The sequence below is a fragment of the Dermacentor albipictus genome, chromosome 10, assembly GCF_038994185.2.
Source record: "Dermacentor albipictus isolate Rhodes 1998 colony chromosome 10, USDA_Dalb.pri_finalv2, whole genome shotgun sequence".
Classification (NCBI taxonomy): Eukaryota; Metazoa; Arthropoda; class Arachnida; order Ixodida; family Ixodidae; genus Dermacentor; species Dermacentor albipictus.
In genome coordinates, this window is record NC_091830.1 from 18,963,127 (window position 1) to 18,975,969 (window position 12,843).

The following is a 12,843-nucleotide window of genomic DNA, read 5'->3' on the forward strand; positions in this document are numbered from 1 at the left end:
GTGCATCTTTTTTTTTTATTTTCTTGCATATCTGTATCAAATATGTGAATCCTTAACTCTAACACCCCTGTACTGTGTACGTACTCTACAAACGTCGCCTTCAGGCGAGCAGGGCAGACACCGACAAGACTGGCGTATCTGTGTGCCAACCGAGAAAGGCGATCGCTGAAGAGCGAACTTGACGCGCCAGTTGATATCAACACCATGGTAACAATCGCTCATATCTTGACTCTTGCAGTTTTATGTCACGTCTTTCAGCTTTACCCACCGATTCTCGTTCTCGTGGGGCAAAGCTCACTGAGCTTAGTAGGCTGTGAACCGTCACTTACTCAGAGAGCCAGTGAAACTAACATGGATTCAGGTTACATGGATAATTGTTTCAACTAGTTGATTCATTATTTTTTTTTTGCCAACGAGCTAATGACAACAAAGAAGACATTAACAGAAGCGCCGGGCCGCGGCCAGCAACAAGGAGGTCTCTGGTTCGCGTAAAATTAAGACATAATTTACTAGTCATGCTACATGCAGCGATTCTCAGCACTGCAATAATTATTGCTTAAACGAGAAAAGTCATGCCCTACAGGAAAGTCTGCAGACTATGTTTCTATGCACTGACGTCTGCGAAGCGATGTAATACAGGAAACTTTTTTTTCCGAGTATACTGAAGTATTGTATTTATGTTAGTTTTAGGCTGTAGAGGTGTTTTCGTTAGAAGAATATTTGTTTCGAAAGATCCTGTCTGAATACATAAGTACGGAGAGATCGTCGTTCTCGGTCAACATGGATTACACTGATCTTGATTAGGTTTGTGGCTTTTAAATGACGAAACTGAAATATAGTAACTGCAGTAAGTGGATATTAAATTTATGCTATATATCTTTAGAAAAATAATTGGCAAATGCAAAATAAGAAAAGATAACGTTTACGTCTATGTAACAGAACACGAAAAACATATCAACATTTTGTAAACTTTAACTAATCATTCAGCCAAATCAGACATACTTGGTTAATAAATGACTAATACATTAATCTGAAATATACACTCATTGGAGAGCAGGACCATTGCGAAACCCTTGCAAAGATTTCAACAATTTCAGGTAAACTACAAATCGGTAGGTATAACACATTTGTCTGAGATGCTGTAACAGATGCAGCTTACACTGCTGCGAAATCTCTTTATGGCGCAGAGTTACAGACTTGTAAACTTAGTGCTTCTATGTTCTCATGTTACTTAACGTTCTTCGACTATTCTTCAAAAAAAAAAAATCTAAATCAAGACTCTGCGATGCTGGGTTATTAGAAGAACTTTTTCAAATACAGCAGACTTTATCCAATAGAACCAGGAGTTGTCTCAGGAGGGCATTTCTGCGTTTTACATGTATTTCAATTGCGAAATCGGTGTTCGCCCACGCTTAAAGCTTCCTCTTAAGAGCTGGCAATAGGTACATCCATTAGGGTATAATAACTTGTATTATCCATATAATAAACTTGTGTGAGCCAATTGAGTTGTGGTATTGCTCACTTACAAGTCATGAAAAACGAGAGAAAGAGGGTAACGATACCCCTAACAGATCTGATCTGTCATTGGTATTTCTTTTTAAATAAACATGTAAAAACCGTCCTACCTTAGGTAACGAAGAACACGATAACCTCGAGGAGCTACACGATCGAAGTTGACATGCATCACATAAAATCCTTGCACGGTGTACGCCGAAAGAGTCATAAGTGGTTTCTACAGGAGTGCAGGATGGGGATTTATTTGGGAAAAGATAGCCAGGGCACAAGTTTAGGAAATGAATGAACGTTTATTTTCACTGCTATAGTTACCCTTGGTATAAATGAAGCCTATGCTTTATACCATATATAAGACTTAATAATCGTACAACGCATTTCGTTTAGTGATGAATTAACAACCTCAAGCACGCAAAACAGTCTTTACTGTGGTGAACATCCGCCCTAAAAAGAAGTTGACGTTGGCATTTACCGGCCTAGAAATTTTTCAAAAACTGTAGTGTAAGAATTAAGGCATTAATTTATACCTGCATAACCTGCATAAGGTGAGCTGGGCGTACCTCGTGTTTCGTTGACATTGGCTTCGAAGAGGAGTCCCTAAGAAAGTAAGCGCTAAAAGACCGATTTCTAAGTTTCACTAACGGTGAACAAAGCAACTTTCGTGACCTTGGATATATCACGTTGCGTTCTTGCAACCTCGCCCACTGTCAAGCTCAGCAGCAAATCTTAACAATGATCCTCATCCGCTAACGTCACGTGTTTACTACTGACCCGCTGTCCGTAGACCTGTATAAATAAATATTAAGATGAGTCACAGTTTCCCGGAAGTTGACTTGCATCTTTGCTGATGCGAGCTTGTGGTCCTCGCGCCCTTCAACAAGGGTTTTGCATGTAGTTAAGCAGAAAACCACGTGCGTTCAATGCTCCATCTGACACGAATCTTGCCGTGAAAGGACCGGACGTCATATCTGCAAATAAAGAACAAATACACAAGTTGATATAGTTAACAAATAGTGACAGAGGGCAGCTCAAGCTTCTAGCTCTGGCGAGATTGTATGATGTCTTAATGCCTGCGCCGGTTCGTAAAGGCTCCTGTTGTAAGCCCTTGTGTCATATGTGCCTCCGAGATCTGTAATGGCGCAAAATTTTACATGTGACAGCACAGTATACTTGCACTAGTGCGTCCTATTTTCGTTGAAACCTCAATCTTATATGTTTCAAATATATGTTGTGTCACCGAAATCACGGAGGCAGCAGCGGTCATTCACCGAATGCAAGCTAGATGGCACCACAATACCGCGCCAACGCAAAGGCGTCATTGATGCCGTAGCATTCTTGAGTATCATCGTAAACTTCAGACTTCCTACATTCTGGAAAGTTCTGGAACGAGGTTGCAGAATTGCTCAAGTCATTCTTTCTGCGCCTAAAAATTGTCTATTGTGATCCCTACACCCTTCCGCCAGAGCTGGGGAGCCAATCGGACTCTTGACTGGTTAACATCCCTGCCTACCTTTTCTCTCTCTCTTTAATACTCCCGCAGTTCTCGGACGCCACAGCCAAACCTTCTTTCAGAGAGCGCCACTTGAACAGAAAAAGAAGCCAACCGTGATTTAGTCAAGCGAAAACCTTTCTTTGGTAGGTCGGTCGGTGCTCGGGTAGCTTATCGGACTCAGCAGGTCTTTCGTTCACTCGTTCGTTCGTTCGCGTACATTGACAATTATCGTGCATACTTTCCGCACACTTTTTCAACATCAGACTGGTAATGAATCTTCACATCGCAGTCCAGCATGACTCACCTGTGACTGGTGCATTGATGACGGGATTGGGCATTTCCGTCGACGGGTTCAGCTTTGTGCCGCAGTACCTGACTCCTCCGAGAAGCAGGTAGTCCATGGTGCACTCGGTCACGCCCAGGCCCGCTTCGGTTTCATCTTCAAAGAGCAAGGATTGCGTACCGTCATGTCTCACGTTTTCTGGAGCAGGAGCTATTTACTGCTGAGGAGTACGCTCAGACATGCTTTCAGAGGCTCAGTGGAATGACGTCACGGGAAATGTGGATGGTTGGATCTTATGAGCGTCCCTTTTGAAGCGAGGCGATGTTTGGTGCCACAAGCTTGTAATTTTTATCTTTCCTTTAGGTTTGTATTATGACACTTAAGTCTCATAAAACGTGTTCTTAAACCGCTATGCGCATTGGCAGGTTTCCTAAGTAAAAGAAAGGAATATCATCGATTCCTAAATAAATTTGTTGACGTAAGGTGTCATCTGATGTCATTTCATTTTGTGTTTCTTACGTTTACGGTGCCATACACAAGCCAAATTTTACTAATCCGGACCGCAGACTCATTCGCTTTTCTAGTATTCTATATGAAGCCCAAGAAATCGTGCGGGGTAACTGCATCCTTACTTACCTATGAGTGGTTGCTTCGACAAATTGACAAGACACCCTACAGGTTTTCTGCCATTTTCATGTGCTACGCATACATAGTTGCAATATGAAAAATTTATCCCATAAATTCATGTTATCACACATTTTGATTTGACTTCGCACAGAAGGATGCGGCGCTTTAAATTATTGTGTGAGTTAGGCACACACAAACCGAATACCTCCCTCTACCCAGACCTCACTTCCCACTTATTAAAAAATTGAGGGGTTCTGAACCTTCTGAAGTTTTGCAGAGAAAGTGTGCCTGAGCATACATTGCCTCAAGTACCGAAGAATTTAATTCAAATAAATTTACTATATCTAGCCTGTCTAGCCGTCTCGTCAAATGGTCAAATGCAAACATGTCACGAACCTTAAAGGCTGAGAGAATTGACTTCCAGATCGATTACCCTTCTGAGTAATTTGCAAGGTCATTCATCACAGCTCTGACGAAGATATAGTAGGCTAAGCTCGACATAACTTGGTGGGAGGACTATAAGGGTATAACATTTTAGTACAAATCGAAAGTCTTCAGTTTCTCTCACGAACCTGCGAAAGCTGTGAAGATGCATGACCTCAAGTCCGCAGGACAAGCGAGGTAGACGATAACGCACTGTTTGAGCGGGCTTAAGTTATTCGTGGTAAATAAAAACGCAAAGCTTAAACATGTTTCTTCTCCATGCCCAATGTATGGATCGCATGCGTACTCGTTGTGGGTGCGTTGTCTGCACCAACGTTCTGTATGGAGAAGGGTACATCCATTCCTGGCACGGAGTAGGTAATGGAACAGTAGCCCGCCTCCTTCCTGAAGCACACCGTGTAGTCTAGGTTGTTGAGGTAGCCGCGCCCTGGGGGTATCTCCTGCGCCTCGGCGTAGTCGAAGCTGCTGAAGTTGCCGCTCACCCCGGTATAGTACTGCAGGCAGTTGGACGGCGCTGCAACCAGTTATAAATGTCAGCACGTTTGTTCACATAAAATGTAATTTTATGCTTGAGAAACGAAAGAAAGGGGCACTAAACTGTGTATAGTCTAGAATGATGCATGAAACTTCTACTGTCAGCTGAGTTCATACGAACTAGAAGCTTGGGCGAAGAAATTGTATGTTTTGTTTGGTCGTTAGCGAGTGTACATTCCTCTGACCATTTGCCATGTTTCATTTACCGTTGTTTATAGTACATACTAAGTTAACCCAAGGGAAAGCGAGAGCAAAAACTTTATTGAATTGCACATGCCAAATACTTGTGCCACATTATCTCCGCTTTCGCGGTCGAACTGTGGCCTGTTCTATTTAGCAAATGCGTAGTATGAAGGCAGAAAGGTTCCAATGGGAATACGAGAAGGAACAGAGATAAATACTAAGGGTTCTGTAACGCCACATTTATTATGCTTTCATTACTTGTTTGCTTTTGTATGTTTTTACAATCAATCAATCAATCAATCAATCCATCAATCCATCATTTATTGATGTTTTTCAAAGCATGATTGCAACAAGGATTCATTATGCTATATCACCACAAATGTTTGACATTAAAGACCAACGCATCCATGAGCTGTGTCTATTGCAAAAACATATAAAAATCTTAGCAAGAGTTGCCAACACGACGATATGTAGGTTTGCATATAAAGGGGAAGGGCAAATTTTCGTATTGAAAAAAAAAGAATGAGAGTGTGGTGTGATATAGCATTACCTTTAATATTACTCGATTTTCAGTAAGCATAAGCTTATAATGTGCATCTGGGCGCTGCCATGCTTCAAGAGCAGTTGAACAAAATGATTGAAATTGTTAATATTTTTAACAATAAGTTGCGAAATCGCTTCCACTCTGTCCGTAAATTTTCAATAAATTCGCTCAATGATAACTTTTCTTAAGGCACAAAAAGAACACAGGAGTGAAAGGAACAAGGCGGACAGTCCAGTACACAGTCCTTTAGGTCCTGTGTCCTTTTTTTTGTGCGCTAAAGAAGTTGTTACTATGGATTATCAACATGCCCAAGAATACGCTCTCTCAATGACCCACGTGGCATCTCGCCAGTTTCACAAATATCACTTAAAGCAGCGATTCATTTTGTAAATAAACTTATGCGGAACTCTAAAGGTTAATAGAGTGAAGTGAATTAGTACCTCTCGCGGGGCTGTCGCATTTGATCTGCGATATCTTGATGTTCCAGCGGCTGTTCCTCGTCCCATTCGTCTCCACGTAGAGGTTCACCGGTCCGGGGGACATGTCCACGTCGATGTACACTGCGGCCCCGATGAACCACACAGAGATGCATTAGTCATTCGTAGCATTTGTAAATTGCAATATGTGTCATACGGTAATTAGCTAAAACGTAATTAGAGGGCTCTTGTTAATTGGTCGATTATGCATTTCAATTTCTTGCGCATGTCCACCTTTTCGAGTCGACCAGCTCATGACTTCTAATTGTGTTATCTGCCACAGACAAAACAATTTAAGTGTTCGCTTAAAGACCCTGCATAGGAGTCCATCAATTCAAGATGAAAACACTTTGTGCTTCCAACGACAACGAGACAGCCTGGAATTTATTGTTGTCATTTGATACTAAACGTGGCCAGCTGTTCAGGCGGACTTCCCGCGCCGCTTGTAAACAAGCCCCGGGAGTACCCCGCCAAGAAAACACTCCATGCCTAAGATGCGCCACCGTCACACAACTAGCAAATTGAAGGAGTATTAACTTGACATTTTCAACCTGACATCTTTAAGTAAAAGTCCAAGCACTCTAAAGCTACGAAAATACTTGTAGCTTTTCAGAGTACGCTAAATATCTTGATATTAATTCTTTCTACGATTCAGCTTCGCTTTCGGCAACCAGGTGCTGTGAATTCTTAATGAGGTCATGATGCACTGGCTCGCTCTTTTCCATTAATCACCATGACTGCCACATGCGAATGTAGCCTTAATAAATACGCGTAGCAATCTTGTTTATTTTCTTTATGGCCAACACCATCATGGGTAGCCGTTACTTCTACGCGACTTAAACAAATTTTTCTGTCTGTCAAGACAATTTTTGAGGCTAACGACCATAACGGCACACCAAGACAAGGACACAAGAACGTAGAAAACGTCGGGTCATTTTGTATACGCGTTTTTTGTCATCAGTGCAGTGTTAGATTCCGTAGGATGACTTTCGCATAATTGATACGTAGGCATTCTTGACTGTGAGCCAATGCCACGGTGGCTTCGGGAATATTAGGTCCGATGCACCCTGCGAAATTTTTTTCGGTCTCATAAATTTACTCTGCATTAACTGTGCGAAAACATGGTGCCCAACGTGGGGACACGTGTCGTATTCTTGCGAAAGAGTACGATCAACCACTGACGGTGCTGGCCGGTGTTCAGCCCGCACAACGGTGGCACCACGTTGTTAGCATTCTGTCCCGTCACGATCAGCTTCTCGCCGTCGCAGTTGCCGACCGTGGGCCGCTCCAGGTCGAACTCGTCGAAGTCGAGGCGTATCTGGCAGATTCGGTCGCTGAGCTTGAACACCTGCACAGCGCAAGTCGACTGGCCCCCCACGCCGCTGGAGTCGCCGTCGCCGCCGCTAGGAGGCGTCTGGGTCGCACCGGGGGCAGCGTGGAAGCCGGGACTGCTGAAATAGGTGCTGTTCAGCGTGATCATGGAGCTGCAGCTGGCGGTCACTGCGTTCACGCAAGCATAACAACGCCGCAGTTCTAGCATCTCCGTGTACGTAATATTGGACTTCATGGAATACCGGACCTCCGAAATACACATACCGAAAGTACACACAACAGGATGGATGCTATGAGTGTCTCCTTTGAAACGGGGCGGTGGGTTGCGCCACCTAGCTCTTGTTCTAATTTTGTCAAATTTTCTACCTGCCTTTTTTAACACACAAAGAATTCCCACCATCAAACTTTCTGAACAACTATTGGGAACTTTGTTTTTGTACGCCTCTGTTGTTTGCGGTTTCCCTACTTTTCTGCCACCAAACCTCCAGTTGTCTTTTACTCATCTCTCTTGCGGACATAAGCTGCAGCAACGCTTGTAGCGACATCTTGTGACTGCTTGTTCAAACACAGAGCAATCCAACTGCTTTTAATGAGAGCGGTTTTCTTTTCCTCTTTCACGCGTTTTCGTGATAGGTTGCTAGTCGGACTCGGTAAGGAAAGCATTCGCTTGTTCGTTCGTTATAGCCATTTGCTTACATTGGCGATCGTCGCTGTTGGTTTTTGCACATTTTTTGAATGTTCATTTTATGCTATATTCTCGCCGAAAAAGAAGAATTTACGATTCTTGGTCCAATCATTGTTTTACAAGTACCAAAGATACATTTTACGCAGCTGATCCAGAAAATGAAGAGAAGAAACAACAGTTCCCACAGCGGCATTTCGTGATATGCGAGAGCCGCACGTAACAAATGCACTATGCTGCGGGCTTACGCAGCTTTAAAATATTATAGCGTACATGCGTGCAAGTTTGGGCGAGTTGGTAACAATTCATTTCTATAATGTTCACAGTGCATGCAAACTACGGGAACTAAGGGAGAGGTAGAGAGTGAATAACAGCCAGTTTCAGGGGGACGTTGGTCGACCCTCTTTAATTTCACGCCTGTCTCTTACTTTCTAACTCCGTGTGCACTGTCAAACCCATCGAACTTTGATATTTCGATTCCAAGATTGCTTTCATGTCACATCTAAGAGAGTTTACATTGCTTAGGAAGCAGGCCTCAAACATGCAGCTCAGACGCCTAATCTCAGCATATTGTGAAGTGTGTACTTTTTCTAAATTTTAGAGAGAATCAGTGGATCGCAGCACTAAGTCCACATACATTATGCAATCAGAGCTACTTTAACTTTGATTTCTCACGTTGTATCAGCGTTCTCGGGGGTTTGGAGGGGGCGATATTCTTGTAAAGTATCATATTTTTAGCTGGAATCATTGCACCAGAAAAAATTGTCAAAATCTGCCATTGTACATTTATGATTATGGTCTAGCCGATGCCTTTAGCAGCACCTGAGTTGCAAATAACCCGTCGTAGCAATAATTGATTTCTACGCTCTAGATGAACTCAACGTCATGTGATGGCGCAACAGGTGCCGCCGGTGAGGTCTATGTATTGATATTTCAGTATTCTGTAAATAGTGATACCATGCGTACAAGCTAAAGCTCTGTCTCGATTATCCAGCAAACTTTGTGTTTAAACGTAAATTCATACCTTTACTGCGAATACCATGATGCGTTGTGTGCCCGGCCATTGATAAAATCCTCTTTCTCATGTGTTCTAAACCCACCAACGTAGAGTAAAAATAGCAAAGAAAAAATTACATAGTGGCCGTAACTACATAGTGGCCGCACGCTATTTAATTCTGCATGGGCTAGAATATTAAAGTCTGAAAGGAAAGAACCATGTAATGACATGACCCATCCTCAAAATCCTAAACTAACAAAGCTTTGAAATTTACAAAAACAGGGAAAATATTTATTTTGAAATTACAACTCAGAGACCATTTTGCTTGTGCTCCGCCACATGACATTTCATGCTGACGGGGAAAACCCCTTAACGACTCCCCTTAACGACCCGGAAGAAAGCCTGCTTCCAGGCAGCGCTCAAACTCGTATTTCCAGAATGCGACTGTCCGTTGAGACACCACCGGGGGATAGTCCGTGGTTTTAAATATGACCATAGGAGCTCTATGCTGCCTAGTAATGCTTCCCGTACTGATAGATTATCCAAGTTGGCAGGAACTTAGTCATCATAGGTAGGTGAAGCCGCTTTTGTTGACGGGACGTTCGAAAATTAATTTCTAGGAAAGCGCGACTATTTCAAGAGTGGGTGGAGATACAATACTTTGTAGGGAATTCAAACAAATGACGCGAGAATTCGACATTCGTTTTCCTTGACTGTGGATGAATAACAGGGCAGCTGCAATTATCAAAGCCTCCCTGCCGTAAGAAAAGACCAATAATCATTGTTCATGGGCGGCCTCAAAATTCACACTGTAAGCAAAAATAAAAAATAAAAAAACAGAAACAAGAAGACAGAAACTATAGTGATCTGTCAATTTCGCTATATATAAGCCGGTCACCAGGACCGGGCTGCAGTAAATAAGTTAGCTTTTTTTTTTCTTTGTCACCTTTCACATTTCGTTTCTTTTTTCTAAATTTAGAAGCACAAATATCGTGTGTATTTGATTCGAATAAACTGCGGCTCGTACACGCGCATGGCGGAAAGTCCCCCATGTCCTGAGTGGGGCACAGACTAGAAAATGGTTCTAGACTAGAAAGTGTTCCTTACGGGAGCAGCAGACGCCGAATCCGAAGGCGCACTGGCCGTAGGCGGTTCCTCCCCTTTCCATGCACTCCTTGAAGGCGTAACAGGTGCCCTCCTGTCCCCAGGTGCCCGTGCACATCAGGTTGGGAAAACGCACCACATGCAGCAAGTGCAGAACTGCGAAAAGAATGCGGCCCAGCTGACGAGCTCGAAGCTGCCACGTAGCGCCCACTCGTCAAAAAGGGAAAGAAAGACGAATTGGCATCCACCCAGAATTATGACTCGAAACTACAAAGGAAACCCGTACGGGTTTCTCGCAAATAGAGTGTTCGCAATGGAAGGAAGAAAGGTTCGTCCTGGTACGAAGACGGAACCTGGCACGACATCCTTCTGAAGCGATTGCGCTGCACTTAGAGCTTAAAACCAGCAGGCGAGCAGAATGAATCTTGAGGCCTAAACACGTTGTTGGCCACCTCCACCCACGATATCTCGCAATGAGTAAGGACACAAGGGAACAAGGAAATTTATTTGCGCATTACTGATAAGACAAAGGCAGAGCAGCCAAGTTTCTGACGTCGTATTCTACAGAACCAAGCTAGAGTTTTCATGCCTCAGTGTTGCATGCAGCATTGTAACAGTATCAAAAACTTGACGCTAAAAGAAAATGAATTGACATGCGAAACGGCAAGATCGATCAATTCTTATGGTGAGGAAGAAGAGTCATCTACGTGAGATTAGCACTGTGAAACTTGCGTGCGTGACCCTACTTACGTACGTACCCACATACACACATACATTTCATACATACATACATACATACATACATACATACATACATACATACATACATACATACATACATACATACATACATACATACATACACACACACACATACATACATACATACATACATACATACATACATACATACATACATACATACATACATACATACATACATACATACATACATACATACATGGATCACCACCACAACAATCATCGTCATCGTCATCGCCATTGCCATATTCAATTCCACTGAAAGAAGAGAACCCCTTTCGTGGTTCTCAAATCACCCCTGCCCAGCATCAGCCAAGCGCCCGCCTTATCTGTGCCGGAAAATTTCCTCATTTTGTCCCTCTGCCTGATACTCCGCCGCTTTCAGCTACGTTTCCACTCCCTTCGCGCTCCATTCTGTCAACTCTGTCATACTCCATTAATTGCCTATTATACGCTGTGCGCCAGCTACCGAACTCTAATCTCCAATACACCTATCTTACTTCCATCACTATCAACGACGGCAAAACACCCAACTCTGCACTTCCGGCTGGCTCCCCCTCCGGGTCTTTGCAGTCGCCGACCAGGTCACGTGCCTCAGCTTTCCTTCTCTTGCCTGCACATCGATCGTGCGTGACTCCAGATTTGGTTTCCGTTCTAAACTGGGCTACCTCATTCGCCTACGATAGTCAGACGCCAGAAATGCATCCGTTACACTTACAGCAATAAAGCTAACTGCGCTTGCCACGTCCTAACTTCCTGGGCACGCCTTTCTCATAAGTGTATTTTGTTTTGCGTTACACAGATTTCCTGGAACTGCCATACGTGACACCCAGGCTCCTTAGACCCTCACGACAATGCCGTCCCAATATACATGCCGTAAGCGAGAGAGAGAGAGAGAGAGAGAGAGAGAGAGAGAGAACAAGAAGAAACACTGCCTTCGTATGACTTCCGCGTCAGATAACATTCAAAGTGAGTTCGCACAGTGTATGTCGTCGCGTCTTTCCCAGTGTTGTTTGCCGTTTGTAGTTTGGCTTTCTTATTCAGTTTGCTTATTTTGATCCAGGCGGCGAGCCACCGATGGCGATCGAGTCGCAAGGTTCTCACCTAACGGCTTCTGAATAGGATGCGTCGTTCGTCGCCCATGTCGCGTAACATCAAGACCATCGCTCCAGCACCGTTCGCACGTACGCGCAGCGCTTAGCGATTCGCACGCGATACGCTCGACCCGCGCGGTGGTGGGCGCCAGCACCGTTCACACGTACTCGCATTGCTTAGCGATTCGCACGCGATACACTCGACCCGCGCGGTGGCGGGCGGTAGCGGGTGGGCGCTTCTTGCGCCACCTGCTGGGTGCTGTGGACACCAAGCGGTCGTGCTCACGGCCAGACTCGACTCACTCGACTCCTCCACGCTGAGGAGTCGAGTCGAGTCCGGTCGTGACGTGTTGTGGTACACGACAAAAACGATGGCCTTTGTGACGCACTGTGACTGCATCTGGCCGGGACCAGCGATCACCGAGCGCACATCGGTGGAGCGAATAGCGTCGGCCGCCATGCGGGCCGATTATCGTGTTTGAATAACTGAGCACTTATGCCTGCACTGAAAATAAACAGACCTTCCAAAGGAAGTTTGTTGAAAACCACGCGAGAAGTCAACACGGACTCAATGCAAACTCAAAGAGGCGTCAGTATAGTGCCCCGTCGGGAAGGCGTGAAAATGATGCAGGTCCCACCCATTGTGGGGAGCGATGCTACGAGAAGCATTGTGCACCTGTCGCTGGCTATCCAGCCTGGTTTGCGAGTTCGGCAAAGCGTCGCTAGATGGATTAACATGTTCGCGTAATGCGAGCAATTGCGGTGTGTGACGTGAGA

At 44.3% G+C, this 12,843-nt stretch overlaps 1 protein-coding gene across 1 annotated transcript in view; it reads right to left on the reverse strand.

Annotated features, from left to right (window-relative positions):
- Positions 1-1,809: 1,809 nt before the first annotated feature.
- Positions 1,810-12,843, reverse strand: part of LOC139050266 (uncharacterized) — a 22,547-nt gene continuing 11,513 nt past the window's right edge. Inside the window, exons 2-7 of the mRNA XM_070526469.1 lie at positions 10,214-10,366; positions 7,278-7,595; positions 6,060-6,179; positions 4,645-4,872; positions 3,309-3,443; positions 1,810-2,480 (exon numbers count right to left, since the gene is read on the reverse strand). Coding sequence (XP_070382570.1) covers positions 2,386-2,480; positions 3,309-3,443; positions 4,645-4,872; positions 6,060-6,179; positions 7,278-7,595; positions 10,214-10,328 — 1,011 coding nt within the window. The 5' untranslated portion in view covers positions 10,329-10,366 and the 3' untranslated portion in view covers positions 1,810-2,385. The remainder of the gene's footprint in view (positions 2,481-3,308; positions 3,444-4,644; positions 4,873-6,059; positions 6,180-7,277; positions 7,596-10,213; positions 10,367-12,843) is intronic.